This window comes from Barbatula barbatula, assembly GCF_947034865.1.
Source record: "Barbatula barbatula genome assembly, chromosome: 10".
Classification (NCBI taxonomy): Eukaryota; Metazoa; Chordata; class Actinopteri; order Cypriniformes; family Nemacheilidae; genus Barbatula; species Barbatula barbatula.
Window position 1 is genome coordinate 19,455,781 of NC_136773.1, and position 24,140 is coordinate 19,479,920.

At 38.0% G+C, this 24,140-nt stretch overlaps 1 protein-coding gene across 1 annotated transcript in view; it reads right to left on the bottom strand.

The window, feature by feature from the left end:
• cdh13 (cadherin 13, H-cadherin (heart)) overlaps window positions 1-24,140 on the bottom strand; it is a 242,883-nt gene that overhangs the window by 9,552 nt on the left and 209,191 nt on the right. Inside the window, 3 exon segments of the mRNA XM_079466561.1 lie at window positions 89-307; window positions 1,304-1,537; window positions 15,053-15,195. Coding sequence (XP_079322687.1) covers window positions 89-307; window positions 1,304-1,537; window positions 15,053-15,195 — 596 coding nt within the window.

Consider the following 24,140-nt stretch of genomic DNA (forward strand, 5'->3'; position numbering starts at 1 on the left):
CTATAAAAGCAAATCACCTGGAATTCTCCAGCATTTCTGTAATAGGATGAATGAATGTTGTCAAGGGTTGGAAAGGGGTGTTACTCACAGAGGACGGAGAGCAGAACTAGGCCGAGCAGCAGCAAAAGGTTTGTTTGGACCGAGACGGCACCGCTGCAGTCCATTCTGTTTTTCTTACAGGTGCACACCTGAACTTTGAGATCTGTGTTGTTGGATATGGGCGGGATACCAGAGTCGGTCAGAACCAGAGGAAGGTTGTAGTTGGCCTTTTTAAGATTGTGCAGCAACATGATCTGCGAGTGGGTTCCTGCAGAGGACAAAGGAAGAGGTTCATTTATGTCAAAACTCTCATCCTGACCTTAAATTGACCTAAATTGAAAATGCACATTATTCTAAACATGTATGCTTCTTGTGGAACACAATAGGGGAGGATTAAAGATATCCTGGCCTAGGTCTATTTCAAATAATAAAGAGTGAATGGAGACTAGAGCTTTCAAGCTCCAAAATGAGAAAAACACACAAAAAAGCGTTATAAAAATGTCCTAAACATTGATATATGGATCACGAGCTACATTTGAAGTCTCCTGAAGCCACACAATAGCTTTGCATTAGGAACAGAATGAAATTCGATGAAATCAGCACCAGTCCCAATTCACTTTAATGATAAGGAAAAAGTAATCCTTTTAAATCATTTGTCTCCCACAGAAGGTTTAGAAAAAATGAAAATGTGGGTGCACTGTTCCTTTAAAGTTACATCATTGGTCTCTTTGCTCTGTATCACAGCATCTTCCACTGATTCTCTTTTCAAATAGCAAACAGAAGTCTGGAGATTCATCGGATTTCTATATTTGAAAGCCTGACCTCAGGAGAGATGGGTAATCGAGAGTCTGCTAAGATAAACCCAAAACACACAGAGCTATTTGGTCTGTGTGATATATAATAATAGACACCCACTATTCGTAACTTAATACAAATCCTCTGTTTTCAGTTCCACACCAACATATAAGGCCCATCTGACTCTTCTGAACAGACCAACTTAAATTTTCATCCTCGTGTCAATAGATCAAACTAAAATAATCCTTTAAGGTCCAAAACACAAATTAAGGCTCAAGTTTTCAACAAATTCTACTAAACACCTTCTTTATTTACTAACACAGAATGATGCTGTAGATTACCCTAGTCATTTAGGATTTATTCCCAATATTAATCCAATTGGAATTTATCCAACTATATAATTTTGTCCACCTGGTGCCTTATATAGGTTGCTGATGCCCATTTCAGTGCCATCTGAGAACTAATTTACCATTGATCCTGGAAATCTTCCATGTTTTCTCAAGGCCAGGCTGTTTGCCAAGCTCGATCTTGAAAGGGTCCGTATTAGGATAAATGTCCTTGTCTCGTCCCCCGATCACCACCACGTTCATGTCTTTAGCGTCCTCGCACACGCGGACCACAGAAGGGAAGATGTAGGGCGCGTTGTCATTCTCGTCCTCCAGCGTTATTATCAGCGTACCTGTGCCCGTGGCGGGTGGACTGCCTAGTGGGGCAAGATAAGGGTGTGTATGAAATTTATCCGAACTATCAAAGCAAAAATCACAAGCAATGTTTTAAAAAACCACTGTAGATACACACTCCAAAACGAAACATCACAGCACAACTCATACATGTGGATAGGAGAAAGTATTTTATGATAAAAAAAATTGCACACTTCATTTCCTCCAATAAGCTTCAATTGGTTCAAGGAAATAAGTCTTCACCTACTTAAAACATCAAAGAGTGACTGGCTTCATCCCTTCAAACCTTTTTACCATTTACTCAAATCACAATAAGACCAGGAAATGTGTATTTAGGAAGAAGACAGGGTCTTTTTTTATTTCATGTCGACTTCAAAGACTTGTGGCTTGACTAAGGCTTTCTGGCTTTATATGTTGTCTATTAAGTACACAGAAATATTGTGCTTACACTTATCACTGGGCAGATAAATAGTGCTAAAAAATTAAATGCCATCTGTAAATTCACTAACCAATAAAGCGGTTGAAAAGACGACTAGTGTTTTTTTCCATTTGAAGAGAAAATGACCCTTCGGACCCTTGCTGAGTTTGAGCAAACAAAAATGATCTTGATTTGATATCAAATTGGAGTTTATTGAATACTGCAGAGGAAAAAGTACATTATTCAATGCTTTTGAAATATTCTGTTTCTAGGAGATTAGCGGTTATTGCAAGACTGCATGATTACAAACGGCCCTGGAGGTCATTCGCAATTAACATCAGACGACAGGATCAGTAATTACAGAACCATTTTGTGCTCATGTTGCCAAGAACGCTCTGGCATTAAAGGAAAGGAGAAAAGGCTTGGTGTCAAAACAGCAGTCCAACTAACGTCTCGCTGGAAAGAGAAATGGGGTACGTTACAACAGCATCAATCCTGTATGACTGCAGACAGCATTTAAAGGCAGAACAAAGTTGGCCCTTTTTTGATTTGGCCCTTTTTTGGTTTTTTTGATTTTCAGCTACTGTTTGTAGAACATTTTCAACACATCTCCAAAAACAATGGCAATTACAATGTGTAAGGGCATACACAAAATAAATGTCTCACCTAACACCCTAGTTGCATCTAGGAGCGAATTTGAGGGGTATATCCGGCGCAATGCGGCGCACAAGTGTTTTTGCTAGATTCAGTCCGACGCAGATCTAATTTTCCCATCCTGCGCCACGTTGTTTAACTAGAAAATGCATTTGCGCTCATTTGTGCGGCCATAGGCGTGATGGTCTAAAAAAGAGGTGTGCTCAGACCCATTGTTGGCACGTTGCTATTTTAAGGAACTGAAAATAGACTGCGCCATAGAACAACTCAATCTGGTCTAAAGTCAATGGCGCAATTTTTTTTGTTATTTAAAGAGTGCGTTAGGAATATGCGCCGGGTACACAGCGATGGTACATTCGGCTTAATACACACAGAGGGATGCGCAGAAGCACACAATAATGCCAAATATTTATAAAAATGTATTACAATGTGAAAATTATTATTGTGGACATAAAGATACATAATCTGGCTTGTCCTGTAGATGGTCTACTTTCGCGCTTGAACCTCATGACCAACTGGCTCTTTAAAGGGAATGGAAGATGACACGTTTATTTCACGTTACGCCCCAAAAACACCCATTACTCATGAAGAGAATCGGGACAACCCATTTGCGCCCAGGCGTGCCGACCCTTTTCCTACCGTTAAACTAGCAAAAGTGGATTCGGACATGCTCTGAGTGCGCTTTAAAACATACGCTTAGATCGTGAAAATAGGGCCCTGTATGTATCCAGATACAAAGGATTTTCCAAATGATTTTCATCCTTATGTTGCCTTGCTTTTGCCAAATTCAGCACTGCATATATCCTTTAGAAAGAAAGCAATCATGGAAAAACACTAAGACAAGCTCATTGAAGATGGTGGACAGCAGTGCCAGAAATTACGTTGATTATGAAAATGAATAATAATGAATACTGTATTTTTTATCATAGACAGCGGACACGATAGGTTTTAGTTTTTAGAACAATGCTCTTACATTTTACATGTTTAAATATATTCTGCCACACAGTGTTGTGTGATAATGGACATCTAATGAATAAATAATGACCTACTAAAAAATGTAGACACTGCACGTATGCATAAGTAAATACATATTTGTTTCACTTCGAGTAAAACAACAGCTGAAAGATGTCAAAGGCAAGGCTAATAATACTGTTACTGTAAATACAGCCAGCTGCTATGGCGTATAGGGCACTCAGAAATAACTGGATGTACTTTCTGCTCTTGGTTCGAGAAGGCACCCTGACCGATGGCTATTGACCGCATTCTGACCCAAACAAGCAACATCTAAAAACACAAGATACGACTTTGAGGGAAATATATGTTCAATAAAGCGGCCTTCGTGATCATGCTGAAGTTTATACATGACAACAGTGTAGTTTACTTTAAGATATAACTATTGAGCTTACATGAGCATGCAATATATTTATATTGAGCGAATGAGATATAGAGTCGCCAACATTATGATTGATCTCAAAGAAAAACAAACACACTCTTCTGAATCTAAATAGAAGATGAAAAGCAAACGCCTCCGACCTTTCCAAAATCAGCAATATAAAACGGTTTCATTACGATTAGTTTCTGTCTGGTGAAAACAAACATCGCTGGCTCTTCGTATATTGCCACTGACCCCAAAATATCTTCTCTGAAGTGTGATTATTTTCCAGAGGACCCTTGAAAAAGAGACGTGGGTGTTTTAATAGCGCTTATTGAGATTGTGCATATTACATTTATATCTACTCAATCTACCACTTAATCTTTTGGAAATTTTATATTATATCGACCAATGCAATGATGAACAATCCAATAAAATATTTTAACTGTGGCCACATAATATAGAAATGTGCATTTACACACATATTAAAACTTTGTCATACTGTATACAGCCTTCATAATATGTAACGAAATCAAAACATTCGTATTTGTGGCTTTAAAAGACAGTTATCACTTAAAAAGTAAATATCAAACTTTTCAACAAGGCATGAAATGAAGATAAACTCCACAAATCAGCCAGGCTTTATGAACACCCCTCTGTCTCTCCTCCGCTGTTTGTCGTGGATCACAGTAGACATGCATGAAGTATTGCAAATATGTTCCATTTACACAAGCATCTGGTTGCTGAACGTGGTTGGAAACATTAAAGTTGTTTGTCTTCACTGAGCCTTCAAAGGACCCTTTCTTTTCTACGTATTTACCATCTTCATCTGCATCATCATCATCATCATCATCATTTTCCGCTGTAGCACTATAATCTTCCTCATCCTCTAAGTCACATTGAAGGTCTATTACGCACATTTAGATGCCCCATAAAATGTGCTGCAGATCAGAGCCAGCACTTCATGACGCACTTCATCATTTAATATCGCTCATCTTTGAAACCTGCGAGCACTGTGACATCATTATTTATTCACAAAACCGAAGAAGTATATAGCACGCATAAATACTACATTGCTACATTTGTTTTGCGTATCATGCTGATATAAAGGTTATTCGTGATGCATTTTGCATGCTGTCTGCTTAAATATGTTTATAAGATATCCAGCATTAATGGAGCTTGATGTTGTCTTTTCTTTTCTTCTTTACATAAAGAGTGTGATTGACTCATTTCTTATGTTTCACTCTGCAAAAACACGATTTGTCTCGCCGTCCTTCTAATGCATCGCTAAACATTGTTGATATTTGGGGGATAGACAGCTTTGAGTCTCACAGCTGTCTGTGAGCAGGTTAGTCATGTAAAACTGTCTCCCTCTGCATTAAAAATACATTTTCACTGTGGCTGTGAAAACTAATGCGATTTTATGGGCATCTGAAATCGGAGCTTAGGCATTGTCAAGAAAATGAATTTATTTTCAGCTACAGACACATTCCACCGGTAACGTTTTTATTAAAACTAACATATTTCAACTTTTTCTTTTAATATTAAGGTCGCATTTATAAATAATGTTAGAAATTGTTAAAGTACAACTGTAATAAATCAATGAGCATGTTTCAAAAGTTTGCATGCAGTTGAAAAGTAGTTGTGAGGTTAAGAAATCTATAATTTAGCATTTGTGTTCAGGTGAAGTTTTGGGAGGTGTTGCAGAGGGTGATGTTTATTGGTTGTAGTAGTGATTTTGTGACAGCCCAGGACTCTATCTCAGCCCACCAGACCTGTAAGTCTTAAACTCGGTTCACTGGTTGTTTTGGTACAGACCCACTGGTCCATGGCGCTTTATTCCACATGCTGGATTCATGCAAGACAGACCTATTGACTACAGCGGCTTGGGTCAATACCACGTGTGGCCCCATTCGTATCTCTTTCCAATTTAGTCTTGTGTCGTTCTCTCTCTTTTTTACCACCTATCATTGTCTGATGGATGTGATCAAAGGCAAACATCGTTGTAGAAAGAGACGTTCTATGGAAACCCTGGAAAAACAGGTAATACAACAGGTCAAAAGGATTTTCAGACCCTTAGCAATGTCAAGTGAGAACTTGTTTTAAAGTCTAGTTTAGTATGGAAAAATGGAATGAAATGGTGAGTAAATGATGACATCGTTTTAATTTGAGAACCCTTTAGAGACATTTAGGCTGACGGTGAGTAAATGACTAGAGGTAGCCGGGTCTCTTTGGTGTTGGCTGCTGGTCGATGTTTCCCACTTGCCTGCAATATCATATCAAAAAGCAACATCTCTATTACTAAAGGTTTAATGGCAGAGCATAAAAAACAAAATTGTGCAGAATGTCATGCACTGATGACTATTAACAATGGTGAAATAGTAGGCACAGAAAAGTGTCAAACACTTGGGGACAAAATAAAGGAGCAGAACTTCAATAAACACAAGGATATAATAATAAGGTCTCAGACTGACAACAAAGAGGGATATTGGAAGTCTGTGGTTCAGAAAATGACTTTTTAAACTGCACCGGGTTAGTGTAACAAGGAAATTCATAATAAGCTCATTCAATTCATTGATACTTCTTTTTATTCCATTATGTTAAAAGTGAAACATAAGATTTTTAATAGAAAAATATTTTTTTAATTACCATGAAATCTTTAGAAACATGAACATGACCTGAACAAAACAAGAGTTTACAATTCAAAAAAATTTTCAAGAATGTGATGTGTGCTTCTGTGCTAGACTGAAAATCTGATCTTTTGTCCAAAAAAACATGATCAAGGCCACAAAACTTGCTTACTATTCATCGGTGACCTAGAAGAAAGCATTCTTTCATTTTACATCATAACTTTTGTTTCTGTTTTATTTACATTTTCAAACTCATTTTTTTTGCTGTATGCACCAGTAATAATGCAATAAGATAAACAAAACTAATGATCTCACAAGGGAGGTTATATACTTAAACCATACTATGAATGGTCATTAAAGTAAATTTCACCCAAAAATTAAAAAAATATGTCTTTATTTACATACCCTCAAGTTGATTCAGATCTGTATAAATGTCTTTATTCTGATGAACACAGAGAAAGATATTTGGAAGAATGCTTGTAACCCAACAGTTCTTGCCCACCATTGACTACCATATTAGGAAAATTACTTTATACATTTCTTTGTTCTGTTAAACACAAAAGATATTTTGAAGAATGCAGGAAAGCAAATAGTTCCGTGGCCCTTTTGACTAGAACTGTTATTTTTCCTACTATGGTAGTCAATGGTAGTCTAAAACTGTTAAACTAAGCATTCTTCGAAAATATCTTCAAAACAAAGGCATTCAAACAGATTTGGAACAACTCAAGGCAGAGTAAATGATGACAAAACAGTTATTTTTGGGTGAACTGTCCCTTTAAGGTTCACTGAGAAAAACTGAAATAGAATTAGATATTTAACAGAAATAGACATGCACTTGTATCTGAGAGCCGAATCTGATATTCTTTCCTTCCAGAGACCTCTTATTTCTCCACGAGTACTGTAGAGGAACCACAGAGAAACAATCCAACAGACGACCACGTCAAGCAGTCGACACTCAGTCAATTTAACAAGGAAGAAAATTGATATGCAATTAAAGTCAGACCCTCCAGCTTCACAGGAGGCTTAGCTGGAACCTGCCAATGAGGAGCCGATTAAACCTGCGAGTCCCTCTAGAACAAAACCCTCTGATTAGCCTCATGGGTTCACTTTAATGAGAAACTAGCAGGGAACTCTCTCGCTCTCGCTATTTTCCTAACTTTGCTTTGACGCTACCTAGATCATCCTTTCATAGGTCTATAATATGGAATCAGGGCCTGACATCATTTTTAAAGCCAAAATCCTCTTAATCACAAAGATTAAGTTTCCTCTTTTAAAGCTGAACACGGGGATGTGACACAGGATGCGTTGTACGGTGCTCTTCTAATGGCTCCCAAACTTCAAAGTTAAGAGACAAAAACAGATGCTGCAAGGTCTGCAGAAACCAATCAGCATCAATTTAGTCGACAATTCAAGTGTGTAGTGCTTTCAAGTGTTTTTCTAGCATTTTCTTTGAATAGTTTGGTCAAAGTAACCAACCGCAGTGCTTGGTTTTACACCAACCCTGACAGTTAAAACTACTTCAATGTCTCTGTCTACAGCCACCAAAACACCTCTTGTTACCCTTCCGTCTCAAAGTACATGCTTCATGCCCTCCTTTACACGGGCAGACCCTGCTCCCACCCTTAAGAACCTGAGACTTGTTTTGGTTGTTTAGAGACTGTAGATTGAGGTTAACAAGGGAAGTACTGAAGAACCGAAACTGGAGATAGATAAGAACAGCGATGTCCTACTCTTCGGGTAGATCTCATTATGACTCCCTTTCTTGGTTGTAACTCCAGCGGACCCTTCTCCTACCCATAATACCGCCACTCTACTTCAAAGTACATACAGAGCCAGAGTGGATCTGCTGGGAGGAAATCATCTCAGCTGACACGTCACCTCACTCAGCTCTCCTATAGAGGAAAGGCATCCAAACTAGAGAGTGCCAATTATGGGTAAGATACATGCGCTGCCATAGGGCTGTTTAAGCTCTCCACTCTTCTTCTGTGAACCAATGGGGAAAGCAAAGATACTGTACACCTAAAGTGAAGAAAGACTTAAATATCCAGAAATCCAAAAACACAATCTCAATAAAAATATCATTTTACCCAGTACTCGTGGTGACATGATGGTTAAAATAAAACAAATGTTCTTGTGATAGTTTGTCCGGTTTTGCAAGGCAAGCTCAGAAGAATGAGCTTGGATGGACGTGCCACAGTGACTTCTGGGACTTTAAGCGGGTTCCGTATGTGCGCAAGGCAGCATTCGATGCATCCTTGATATCAAGAACACATCTGGGTACTTTCATTGAAAGCGGACATTGTATGTTATTACATGACATAGAGCGAGAACACAAGACTGCTGAAGAACGCTTATGGAGAACCGGTCAATATCAAGCCAGTATTATTTTGAGGTAACCAGTATAAGAACCGTAACTTGGCAAAACTTAAATGTGACAAAGTTAAACGACCCATTTAACAAATTCTTTTTTAATCTATACAATAATATTTAACATATTGAAATGTTCTATAAAGTAATGTGTTTTTAAATTATATAAAATACAAACAGTTATATAACTAGCCACTAGCCAGACAACCAGACCGGAAGTTAACTTCAGGCAGTCACATGTATCTGATGAAACCATCTAAACATTTATCATCATATCATTGTCAGAGTTTATTTATAAATCTCTAAACTTTTCCAAATGTGAGCAGTGCTTGAGACAATGTTGAGACATCTCTCTTATAAATAAGAGGAAACATGAGTTTGTCTGTGTCTCGTGCAATAACAAAAAGCAAAGGTCTTCACTTGCTCTCTATTTAATCTCAATGCTGTCTGGAAACAACTGCAGCAATATAAACATCTCATTTATCATATTCTTTTTCCCATGGGTACACAACAAACAAGTACCCAAGTGCTAGAGAACTATGAATGCGAGCCGACAACACATATTTTTTAAAGTCTCATTGCCATATGTTAGCGATTCAAACAAACTTCTTACGCAAGAGCCTTTTAGCAGCGGCATCTAATACACTGGTCGCCTTTAACAGCAAAATGTGAGTTGAGGATTTAAATTAAATGCAAAAATGGTTATCAGTCAACACGGTGAACGCTTGTGATATCGCATAAAAGCACAGCATGCCGCAACCAGATGCTGTTGATAGGATTTGAATTTCAAGGTGATATTAATGATGCTACTGTATGTCTAGAGGAAGAAAGTGCCCTAGACAGAAGACACTGAGTGGAGAGAAAAAATACAGAATAATTCGATTACTATTGTCCTTGTCTATACAAGAACACAATCTAAATCGTATTTATATACCTTTCCAGCAGAACAAGAATATATGCGTTCTACACAAACTAGTACAGACACATTCCCTATAGAATGATGGAGTGGTGAAACATCTGCTGGCGCAATGGGGAATGACAGCACATGAAGCAATCTGCCTGTGTCACACACAGCAATAACTGATTAGTCTCTCTAGACGTCAAACCCTCCGGAAGCACCTCCATCTCCATGGCTCTGAGCATAGTGCAGCTCCAGAAGGTGTCAGAAGGACTTCAGTCATTAACCTCGGGCTCACAGACTAGACTAAGCACATCAGGCTCAGAACTGTGTTTCACTCCAACAGTTCCCAACCACTCCAGTGAGTCTGCAGCTTCACACAGTGGGAGCTGCAAAATGGATTCATTTTTCCATCTCACTCCACTCACACTTCAAGCTGTTCCTCAGTACTAAAGAGTATTATGATGTTCTTCTTGTCCATTCCTACAATCTAGAATTTACAAATCACTGCTGTTCTCCTGAAACCTCATATCTCCATATTTCGTGATTATTATTTTGTCATGAATCATTACTAATATTGGTCAACCTTTATTTTTGTCAAATATCTAACTAATGAAGTTTTAAAACGTGTTTATCAATGCTGACAACTCCGTATGTAATCATTTAAAAAGTACAGTGTTTTTATATTTAATGAAGAACAGCACATTGGACATACGAGGGTTTCAAAACGACAGCGATGAAATTATTAGTTTCCTTTTTAGAGAGAAAAAACTATTATAAAAATAAAATTTACATTGAATAAAATCTGTTGGATTAACATTGAAAATCTGTACACTGGTTGCACATAAAAAGTTATTAAATGTATAAATATTAAAGTTATGTTTATTCAGCATAATTTATCTATATTCCCAATTCCGCTTTGGGTGTACAGCAATACACAATAAAGCGCTATATAAATGCCTCATTCATTTTTATATGTACAAGTTTTAGGTTTTGAATTCAAGTTCTTAACTCAAATACTTTTAGTTAATTTGACAACATTTTAATTTCAAAAACCTATTAAGTTAACAGAGCCTAATAGACATTTACGTTTACAACCTCCCATGTGCTTTATGTATGAGCTTTAGCAAAGGCACTACTCTTCTAAATAATGGTCGCAAAAAATAACAAATTATTATAAATATAGAAGAAAATTAACATTAAACACTAACAAGTGCTTCTCTTTACAAAAAAAGAAATCACATAGAACAACACTTCATTTTATTTACTCTCCAAATGCAGTCTTCAACTGTCCTTTGCCCAGTTTTACAAATTATTCATGTAGCCCCAAGTTGAATGAGTGAAGTTAAATGAATGCAGATGAAAAAAATCATGTTGTTTTTTAATTGTGTTCAATTAACTTTAATTGCAACATTCCTTGTTTTCACTGTAGGCTGCATATTTCCATTAAGCACATACAAAAAGTACAAACAGTACACACAGTCCACATTAACTGCCAAAGTCATCTATGTCTCTCAAAGGAACACAAAAACCCAAAAGCTAAACCCAAAACTTGTGTGATAAATGCGACAAAGTACAATTAAATTGTTTAAAAAACAATATGTTGCTCACTGATAAAGACTGACCAAAAATACGCCTTTTTCTGGCCATTGGCCCCAACTTAATCCCGCCCAAACTCAAACTATTGGCCGAGCCAATATTTCTGCGGATACCGCAGGCTGCATATGCAAGGATGGTTGGGATGTTCATAAAAACGATGTTTCGGCCGCCTCAACCCACAAACTGCTTTTTTTCACTGTAGCTGTCTCTCATAAATGAACAGGAACAGAAGAATGTACTTTCAGAAAAAAAGTCAACAACAATCAATCTTCCTAAAATTAAGGAAGAAGAAAGAAAATGCATTTCAGGTATACATGCATACGTGGTGATCAGGAGTGTTAACACGTCATTTTCCGCAGAAAGCAAAGTTATCAGCTCCCTTGTACGAATGCACAGTTATTACATAACTCTCCAGCTAGTGCACTCTTCTCTTCCAGTTCAACATCTTCTCATTTTTCTTCTCTCCTCCATCATTCTTGTTCAATCAACACTCTCATCTTCTCTGTGGTCAGCGGTCAGAGAGAAAGAGAGTGGCAGCGCTGCTCTGAGCCCTCGAAATAAAGACATAACACTGCAGATCAGATCGATAGCCTCTTAGTGACCAGTGTGACACTTGTGTCATGCAATCATCGGACAGACTGTCACGGAACAGAGAGTCTGTGATAGACTAGATCTGCCTGGGATATCAGGGAAACGTGGGCAGAAGAAATCCAGCCCTGTACACATGTCCACACACCAGAGATGGAAACTCGAGTCCGCGACTTGGACAGCTTGACTTGGACTCGTGGACAGCTTTTTCACCTGACTTGGACTTGTGACTCAGAGTCATTTTAGTATAACATTTCAATCACTTTCTTCCTTTACTACCCCAAATGACAGCATCATACACCCCATTTTTTCGATTAATTCCCAATCCATTATGCTCTGCAGCAAATGTCACAACAACTCATCTCTAAACACACAAAGTCAGCATTATTTTATAAACGGACGCATCTGGAGGACGCGTGTTCATCATCAAACAGTACAGTAGTATTAACAAATAAGATATATAAAGTCTTACTTTAGTAGCTCCTGTCCAGACCATTTCAGTGGAGTAGATATGATAATGGTGGTCAAATTCACATAGTGTTAATTTCTTTGACGAAAAGTATGACACATTTTTTTGTTTACGACATGTTTCACTGACTATATAAAAATGAATGCATGATAACGAAAACTCATTTTCCTCAACTTATAAAAACGAGACGAAAATATTCTTGTCCGACCTGCCGGACATCAGCTTATCTCATATCAGCGGAGAGAAGTAATTGTGAACATGTCTGCCACACACACTAGAGGAGGATAAAAAGCTAAATCTAAATCTAATGCTGTTAAAGGGATAGTTCTCCTAAAAAAGAATATTCTGTCATCATTTACTCACTCTTTTATCATTTTAAATCTGTGTGATTTTCTTTATTCCACAGAACACAGAAGGAGATATTTTAAAGAAACAAGAGTGGTACTCATGCACTTCTATTGTATCGACACAAGACAAAAGTAAGTTAATGTGTACCACCGTTGTTCGATTACCAACATCCTCCAAAATATCTCCTTTTGTATTCTGCAGAAGAAAGAAAGTCATACAGGTTTGAAATGGCAAGAGGGTGAATAAATGATGACAGAATTGTGTCATTTATCAGAATTGAGAACCATCCCTTTGATGCCATGGAGAATCATAAACTACATGCACTATATACATGCAACGATTTCCGTATGGAAGAAAAATATTAATACATTCTTAACTAAAAATAAGATTTTTTTTTCCATCTGACATCACTGAACTCTGCTGAATAGGCAAATGGAGAAAGTTAACGCAGGAAGTGACCTCAAAGCAAACTTTATTTTGGCCATTTGACATTTATTGAAATAAGCCTGCGGACTGTATCTGAAATGTCTGCATTTCAATTCAAAAAGAATAATGGCCTTATATATGGCCTTAACCTTTTCAAAACCTCAGCAAACTATGATTAATAATGCATCGTAAGTACGACACTTATCGATCTTAAATTCAGGTCAGATTTGCATATTTACTCCGATAGATGTCTGGACAACGGCACTCTGTTTTTAATGTATTTTTTTACGTTTACAGCTATTTACGCGTCACCATAAAGTTCAAATACCTTTGATTTAAAGCAACTTGCACTTACATAACCCCACACTACAAAATCTATCTTTCCTCATGATCACACAAAGTAGTTTCATCATCTTTCGCACGCCCCAATTCCCTCGTGTAAAACAGAGAGAGAGAGAATTGAGAACGGTTCTGAAAATACACACCCTGAAATAACCTTTCAACAATTTAGACAATGCAGAGACTATAAGATAACGCTCTCATGCTTCGACTGTGATTGAAACAGTATTCATTGTATTTTTGAATTGATTGGCGGTTTTGTTTCTGACAATAGATCTGTCAGTTTTCGAGTGCCAAATCCAACCTTTATCTGTGAAAAACAGAGAGAGAAAGAGAGAGAGCTTCTAAAACATTTCTTCCCTGATCTCTCCAAGTGTACCTGTCTAAAAATGTCACACTGAGAAATGAGTCTCTCAGAGTTTAATTAAATGTTGTTTATGCCAAGTGAGAGAAATGACTACACTACCCAGAGAGCACAAACGCAAAGACTGCGTTCTGTGACCTGCACAAGTGGGTCATTTTCTGTGGCTAGAGAATAATCCACTGCCACGCCATCACAGCCATTTAAAGCGCAGCTGATGACTTGCATAACAGACCAGAAAAAGACCTAGCTGTTATATTGCCGTATAGTTTCTCCGGCAATTGAGGTGACAAAAGAATAAATCGCTTAGTATTCAGTCTTTCTATGCCATTTATAAACGTTCAGGGCCAATTACGAACACAGGCAGTTAGCCACTTCAGCGGCCGACCCTCTTTTAGACACGTGATCAACTACAGTGAAATGATGTTTTAGTGATGCATGCAATATCATAGTTTTCTACCTAAACTCTTCAAAACATTTCAGTGTGCCGAGCCCCTCGTGTTGAACCTCCATTAGTAGGACAACGCATTTTCGAAGCTCAGTTGTGACAAAGACATGCAACGGTTATATTTTATGAAAAAATGACAGTATGTAAAATGAAACTGACTTTAAAGGCAACTTTAGGATATTTGACAATTATGGAAATGTTCCCCCAAGAAGCCCTTATTCTCATGACTATAATGCGATTTCATTACTTCTGAGTTTGTTTGTAATTTGTATAATTCTCCGAGAAGATTCTCATTATATTCTCATTAATGTAATACCGTAATGCAATGGGGATTTTTATTAAGATGAGCATCGGCATTTTAAGGCAGAACAACAAATATTATGTTGTATGAATACTTCACTTCAAATAAATCACTTTTTCCTTAGCAGCACTTTAAATAAAAATAAATTTGATTTCTTTAATAAAAATATATTTTGCGCTGTGTTTGTTTGATTTTGTGGCAAAATATGACCCAAGCATATTTCGGCCAAGCATCATGGGATTCACCCTTGTCAATTTCTTCCCAATAAATATTAGAAACTTTAATTTCATTATGTCACAACAACGTTTTAAATGTCTTACCGTTATCTGTGGCAATGAAGAGAGCTGTGTACTGGTTGTGGTGAACATGTGGAGACTCGCGGTCCAGTATGGCCTTGGTGGTGACGTTGCCTTTGAATGGGTTCACGCTCAGCCAATCAGCCGGGTCTCTCAACACGGCAAACCTGGAGGGCACACACATCATGTTCATTACTCAAATTGTAAAAAAGGAACGGTTCACATTTTCCTGATTAGACACTCTTACATTTAACAGAAAGTAACTTATTGGTAGTTTGTGGAAGGTGCTGCTTTGTGCGTGAAAGGGTGGTGAGACCTAATTTAACCTAATTCTACCCCCTATCATATTGAGCCTGTTAGGCTGATCAGCCTGTCTGGCACAAAGCGGGACCTTGCATATATCGCAATACTTACAGGGACAGACTCCCTGGAGCAAACTGTGGTTAAGTGCCTTACACAAGGGCACAATGCTGACAGCTCATGGATTACTTCTTGTTGCATTGGAACCTTCAACCTTTCAGCTAAGAAACCGTTAAGCAACATCACCCCAACCATTAACACTACAGTCTAAAGCTGGGTTATCGGGAAGGTCAGTGAAAGTGAAATATGAAAATGGGGCAGGAAGAACCAATGGAACGTGTAGCTTCTGGGTAGGAGTACACTCGTGATAAATGACCTGCAGCAACATCTCAAAGAGCAATGAGCCGGTTTGTAATTGGTTAAGCTATTGATGACCTCCAGTACACATAAGCATGTGAATATATGACTGTGTGCGTGTGTCTTCTGATTGGATAAGAAAAGCAGTTGTGGTTGCGTCAAAGTCTCATCTGAGATCGTGTCACTGGCTTCTGATTTACAGACTCAATAAGGTGAAAACACACCAAATGAAATGCCAAGCACTGCAACTCAACTGCTTACAGGAAAACCAGGAAGACACTTTGGATACAGAGCAGCAGGGATTTTATTTTCGCAAATATCTTGCTGACTCCAAGATACCTCTCCCAAAATCCCAAAAGATCACAAACATTCACACAACCAACAAAGTTTTTCTTTTCTATCCAGACCGGTTAAAAAAAATTTAGTTGCCCACTAAAGCAAAAACAGATTTAGCAAACAAAGAGAGACTGTATAGTGCTTGCAATCCATCTTCCATAATAACATTCCTTAGTACAGGGGTTATCAAACCTTGATGCCAAGGACCCCCAAATAAGATGAAACCTTTTTTAAATACGTATCCATCTATAAATTCTTATGTGTAAAGATCCATTTAAACTTTGTTAGATAATTAGTAAATATGATATTATAGAGACAAAAAGTTGTTTCAGAACATCAATAGCTGGCTACACTTGTTGGATGTATAAATCTGAAGATAAATATTCTCAATTCAAATGTATTTGTACTGTAGAAACTTTCAATTTGAGTGTGAAAAAATTAACTATAGTGAGAAAAACTTACAAGAAAGATACAATATAAACATTCTGGAAAGAAGAGATAAACACTAAGAAATGAAACAATAGTAATGTCCAGTAGTGTTTCAGTAGGCCCCCAGTCTGAAAACCTCTGCCTTATTAAATCAAAATGTAAAAACAAAAGTAATATAACAACCCGATTCATCCTAATTTATAGACACATGGGTCATAGTCCACAAACCAAATTTACTAACTATAAGTTAAGACTATAATAGAAGAAACCCATAAACCATTTTGTCTGTTGTGAGAAATGTAGGTCCCCACAATGTAGCCTATGTAGTTTTTATTAACTTTGTGGGGACATTGTCCTCCCACTCAAACACAATTGCGTGCTGTCCAAAATCCCAAAATGAAAAATGATTTCACAACTGCAGTGCTCTCAAGTGCTATTAGACTTGATATTTTTTTCTTTCCGACAGCAAAACACATTTCCCACACCCATTCTAGCTTATCAACATTCTATCACAGTACATCCTAGGGAAATGTTCTCAGATTCATGAGGACAATCCCGCGTCTCGGAAACAAGCTAGCATGAGATTACCATCACGCTGCGCTGGGTACAAATACCCCATCCCGCCTCAGATGTGCAAGCGAACAGTCTGTAAATCTATTGTAAAATCAGCTGGCATTTGTTAGAGAAATGTTTTTAGGCCCGGAGTGTGTCACAAAGGCTATAAATGCAGTCAATAGCTGCTGGAGTCTATTTTGTGCGGCTGGGAAAAAAGGGAACAGCTTTGTTTGGGGCAAATCCGATTCACAGGCGTACGGGGACACATACCGGTGCTAGAGGAACAAAAATACAAAAGTCGTTAGAGTATGACATTTTCTCAAATATAATAATAAAAATCCTTTGACAGACACAAACACATACAGTACACCCGAGTCAATACATAGGCATTTACACACAGCATCAGCATTTTCTCCACAGTACATTTTTCGCCGCTCTATTAACACGTACAAACAAACACACGCATACACACGCACAAGTCAAAGCCATCCACTTTTTGGGTGGGTTTGTAGTCGGTCTGCTGAGCAGCGCCACAGCAAAACTTCATTTCAATTTGACAGCGCACTCTAAAAGATTTAGATGAACTGGCAATTCATTCCGACATTAAAACAAATGGATATTTCATTTCTTTAATATGTTTATCAGATGTTTTACGACGCCATTAATCAGAGAGTTAGCGAAACTCAAAAGGCATATTGGAAAGGGGGCGTGGCCTACTCGGTGGATCATATGTTTCGTACGAAAACTCTTTCTATGACAATACTTCTTCGGTCTACACACTCTATTAGCTCCCTCTCAATGTCATTAGTGTGTCATTAAAAATGCATTATGCAAATTAACATGTTATCTATAACGATACGTGCTAATTACTTCAAATAAGCTGTCAAAGACTTTTCAGCCGCAATCAAAGCTTCGGTTCATGCAGGCGTGGGTTGTCATTGCACAATCCTACAGACAGAGAAACACAGTGACGCAATTACTAGAAATAACGTTGTGTGACATGTTAGGTTCTATATCGCAATTTAAAAATGTATTGCATTACGGTGGTCAGCGTCACCACCCTATTGGACTGGGCAAAATTTAAGGTGTTATATGTAGCTGCACAAAATGTATGTCTTACTTTTTTACGTGCCATCAAACTTTGGAATAAGGGTCAGTGGTTTTCAAAGTGATTTGTCAGCATTTGAGTGTGGTTTGGACCGACACCCACCAGCATCCAATTATTTTAAATAAAAAGGAGTCAAGTGTATGTGGCCAACCGTGAGCATACCTTTATCATTTATCTTATTGCCGAGCATCATGAGTCTACTGCTTTATGTACTGTGATATTGTTTTTGCTACTGTAGCGGGACTCTGAGTCTCTGACATACACATGCTATAGACACATGCAACCAATGGCGTTGAATATATGTACATACTTCAGGCTTACAGCAATTGCACGTTTGTGCATGTGGGTTTAACATCTATGTGGTTGCTGTTAGGCAGCGGAGCTCATTAAGGTCTCTGTACCCAGCACCGTGCTGTTAATATCCCTGACAGCTGGACCGAAACACAAACACACACATACATAAATACAAGTCACCTTTATTCCAACCTCCCATGCACATATTCGACACATTTAGAGTAAAATGTGTTCACATCCACAATGAATCAATAGGGGCTAGTCATCTAAAAATAGACTAGTTAAACTTGTTCGTCACTGTATGCTTAAGTACTACATTTAGATTTCATATTTTTATAAACAATCATTTAATTGGCATGCCTTGTTTTAGCTAGTTGTTTAATTAGGCACAATCCTGTTGGGAAATTGTGTCTTTCAATTAATTCCTTTCGGTTCAAATTTGGATGGACATCTCAAAGACGGCTAATGCATTTAATTTTTTCTAGTGCATTGCATTTAAAAATAATAGTTAGGTAAAATAATCTACAGTATATATATTCTGTTACTGTGTGTTTAGCTCATTTTATAAGGAACGCGATATTCACATACTGTATTAAAATCAATAGCAAACAGTAGTCCCATAAAACGCACATTACAGGTTCCACATGGTTAGGGCATTACTGAACAGCCGCTGAAACCCCCCCACCACTGCACAACTTTAACCCGTCCTTTTTCTCACCCCACCAGGAATATGTCCTCAAGACACTTTTTTCTATATACTTTGTACTCTTTTCACCCTTTCATGTCATGGTAGGTCTGGACAGGGCCTGAGGTGCTGTGCATATTTATGTTCTTGTGTCAATGCGGAGGGCCTGGGGGCCAGAAGTGCTTTTCTCCACATTAGCTTTTAATAGAGAGCCGGGGAGAGCTGCAAACATCATCTCTGCTGCGGGGTGTCATTCTGGTCTTCTCGTCTCTAACTTCTATGACCCATGGCATGGAACTACTGTATATGAGGAGAAAGCAATCCTTCCCCCATAATTTCACTATGATTTATGACATGGCTTTATTCAGTCAATATAAATGATATCTCTAAAATATTTCACACAATGCTATTTACATGAGGTACTTTAGGGTACATTTTATGTATTTTATTTACATTTAATGTAAAAGGCATGATGTGTCTGTCAAAATAAAAAAACACTGGAATTGGAAATACAGTATCCCAGTGCAGTTTGTGAACACAAAAACAGCCTCAGAAATTCTGTTGCTAACAGCTACACATACAGGAGGGAGAGAAAGTTGCAGACTTTCACTTTCTAAGCATTGTTCTTGTTTGAAGTTTGTCTTGTCTCTCTCTGGGGGTTTAATTCACACTGGCTTAACTCAACTCATCTCCCATCTGTGCATCAGCCGGCCACCAGATCAGCGCGGAGAGATGCACAGGTTGATGAAACGCAGCTGTTCCGTAAAACCCTGTAGATTCCCGGGTTCCCCTCCTCTCTCATGCCTGGAACAAATTGCCAGTGTCACCCCTGCAGATATTTCCCTTCATATTGGCGGAAAGAGCTGTACAAAGGAAACAAATGTGACAGGGAGGCAGGATATATAAACGAGGGAAGTCGAGCCATCAATCAGCAGTGGTCAGACTCAGAGGGAATCGGACCCCTTCTGCGGGCTCAGTGCGTTCTGCCCGCCTGTCCATTAAACGCTCGTTAAAGTTCAGACTGACGCTCACCGTTCATTCATCTTACTCTGTTTCCAAACCTCTGACAGCCATCACACATACTGTACACAAACACACATGCCAGCTGGACCTCCACGTTGATCATATCTTTGTCGTTTATATAGTTATAAAGAATCTAGAAAATGTGTGCTAGAAAAACAGGCTAGAAAAAATGCATGTAGGCAAAGAAGAAAAGCTAAATGACAGCTTTGTGTCAAAAAAACTATCGCCCTTAAAAAAACAGTGCACCTAAAATGAAAAAATCTCGTCATTTACTCAGCCTCATGTTGCTGAAATATTCAAGTGTTGTTTCATGGAAAACAAAAAGGAGTTTTTACGCAGCATTTAGGTCTTAAAAAATATGCTGTACAACTACATGCAATATACAGTATTTCAAATCGTCTTAAGCAATATCAGCATGGTTTCAATAGAACAAAAAACAAAGAAACCTTATAACATAACACCGATGTGATTATATATTTTTTTTCAAAATACAAAAATGCTATATCAAGACATTTCTGATCTCTCATGCTGATAACATACTTTGTCATTTAAAAAATATGATATCAGCTTGGTTTCGGTGAATATTATTAATAATGACTTCTTTGTGATTAATAATGATCCCCTCTTTGATTCATATGGACTGCCTTTATGATACAATACTTTTTCCATAACTATCTGACACTACATCCCTAGTTACCACTAACTTATTGTCTAGCAGAATCTGTTTACCAACTATTTTGCATGAAGAAAACAGAATAACGCATGGCACGTTTCAAGCAGAGGGTAAAACATTTGACTTTTTCTATTGTTATGAAATTCTTCCATACTGTCAAGGGAGGCCATTCAGGATGTGGCACGATGCCAGGAGCTCTCAGAACAATGCTGCTCCCAACTCCCGAAAGCAAAGATGCTCCAAGCTGTGCAAAGTTTATTCAGCAACAGAGGATAGTAAGGCATGTGTTCAGATGATTGTTCACTCCATTGCTGTAAGCTTGAGCAAAGAGCTTGAAAATCAAGACCTATAAGACAGCATCAATCAAGCATGCGCACCCCACACACACCCATTTGCCCTCCGTCTCCTTCGCTCTTTCACCCCTGTTTTTCGATTTAGAGCAAGAGCTCATCGCCTGAGAGCTAAACTGCGGGACTGAGGCAACAGGAAACACTACCTCGGCTTAATTTCCATAAATTATTATGCCTCGGCAACGCAACACATAAAATCTAATTTATTATCATAATAAGGCACAAAAAAGCAGCTCTTTGCATCGGTTGAGAATCACAACCCTGTAATTAACTCAGAGAAAAGCAATTTATCCACACTTCAGAGAGGTCTCGCAACTTTCACTCTGTTGCCATCTTTTGAATACTTTTAATTATTTAACTGCATAACAGCCGCCTCTCGCAACTGTTTCATAGCCTGTCACCACATTACCTATGATTGTCAAGGGGATGGCTGGGCTCTACGACGAGCATTGTCTTTGGTCTTTATAAACATTTGGACAGAAATGAGCTGAAAAGACCTCCTGTGGTGCAGCTCACCTTAATAAGCCATTCATAAATAAAAACAATACTAAAATAAGATAGACAAACCTATTGGAAAAAGTGATGTTATGTAAAATTAAGAAATGTCTATCACTAAAATATTTTGTAACTCAAGTCACAGACTCTATCCGAATGACACAATGTGGGGATCCAGAAATTGAGACCGCATTGCAAATGTGAGATTTAAAATCTAATTGAAACCTGAAAATGAACTCTTCAGAAATTAAAATAGAACCTTATAAAAATAACACCGATGTTATTGTATTTTTCTTCAAAATACAAAAATGCTATATCAAGACATTTCTGATTTCTCATGCTGATGACATACTTTGTCATTTAAAAAATATGAATGCACAATCATTTAACTAGGGGTCTAAGTCTGATAATATAAATGTGATCAAATAAGAGTGCAGTCGAAAGTAAACAACAACAACAACTCTAAGAACGTGAGCATTAAAGTCAACACTGTAAAACTAATAAGCAAATCAAACTGTGCCCCGAATCTGCACAGAGACACGATCAACTCAAAAGGGTGACTCATACAGGCTAGCTGTTTTCACGTTTATCAAAATACATTTCGTTTTCTGAGTATTCTCTTAGGATGCCACTTCAGTGTAAGACAGAGCTGAAGACATCCGATTCAATCTTTTCTGTCCTCCATGCAACCTCAATGAAAACCCCACAGGAGAAAATATGCAGACCACCGCCTACTTGTATTGGAAGGGAAGGGTCTCCTGAAAAACTCAAGTTTCACAGACTCAGAAATCGATCACAGCAGGGTGTCTGGGGTCATACGAAAGTGTTTTCCCATGATGCAATAGTTGCAGAGTTGTTAATTAGAAAACAGACAGTTACTGCTAGTGCATCATCTGGATAAATATATACAGTTTATATACTCGCGTACACAATGCATACATACGATTACAGGTAATTAATCAACTCTATAATTAAAGCAAACTGAAACTTAACTGTGCAAAAGTTCACTGGTAATTAATTCATGGACCATACTCCACCTACGTGCATGAATCCTACAAAACCAACATGATATTCTACAGCCAAAGCTAAAGTTAAATGCAATTAAAAATAGTTTGCATTGTAATGGGCAATCCTTATGTAAAATAAAACACACCGCAATCACTTTAGAGAGGACACATACGATCTCCTCCAATTCCTTTCTATGTCGGCTTGTTTCTCCAAAACAAAGTAAATATGTGTGAAAACAGAAGAGGTTCGGTCATGTGGGTCAGGGGTTTTCAACCTTTTTTGTCTTTGACCTAAATAATTGACTTAAAGTACCCCTGAGAGGTAGCCTACTCCCCCGATTAAATAAGTACTTCAAAAATTTAATAGCACGTTTGCATGATTAACTTGAAAACTTCTATTTTAAAATAAATGTATACATTGTTTTAATTAAAATTTGTTATTTCTAAATTATTATTTGCAATTCAAATTTTCTCAAAGAAATGGAAGCAATGTGTGTGCACATGTAGACATACAGTGTACCTGACGAACCACTAGCAATTCCCTTGTGAACCACTAGGGGTTCGCAAACGCCAGTTAAGGAAACCCTGATGTAGGTAATTCACATGACATTTACATTTAGGCATTTGGCAGACGCTTTTATCCAAAGCTAATTACATAGCATTATCCTAGACATTTTACATAGGTATCTGCAATCCCCTGGGATCGAACAGGTCATGATCGAGATCTTAATCAAAACATATCCCAGCATGTTCTGTGCCTGTGACCTACCATCTACCATCTTTCTAGCCTCTACCAACGAACAATGTCAGGAACCCCATGACATCACTAATCACGAGAAAGTGATCATTTTCCATCGCTTGGAATAGCATCCAATAAATTAGACGAGACAGAGAAAACAGCACATATCAAGCGTGATAGTGCAGGTGCGAGAGTGCCAGAACAGACTATTTCACTTGCTGTTCTAACAGAGCAATTAGAAGCGTGCAGATGATATAGCTGCAGCTGTGTCCAATGCAATGAGATCACTTAACAGCCTGCACCAATGACGACACCAATACATCTATTAACATGCTTTTAACCTTATGAACGTTCAAATGCCCACATACACTTGATTGTAGCTCATCTGCTTTAACAGATTTTATATATTACGGCCCGTTGAGGACGACTCAAGCTGCAATTTTATAAGAAAACAGGTGGATGGTTCTATTATTTTATGTAGTATGTAACTCCAAATACAAATGTCTCTAGTTTAATACCACTTGTCTCTGACAGCCATCTGGCACACCACACGTGAAGGGTGTGCTAGAGTTTGGCATAAGAGGTTTCTTTGGAAATGAGCGTTCTTGGTCGCGAGTACAGTATGTGGTCTGCCGTAATGAGCCCCTGTTCTCATCGTCTCCAAACTTCTTTTCTCAGAACTTTAAACTGCAGCATTGCCAAAGGGAGGAACAAACTCAGAATTATGTATACAGGGCTTGTTTGAAACTTTCTGGAGTGAG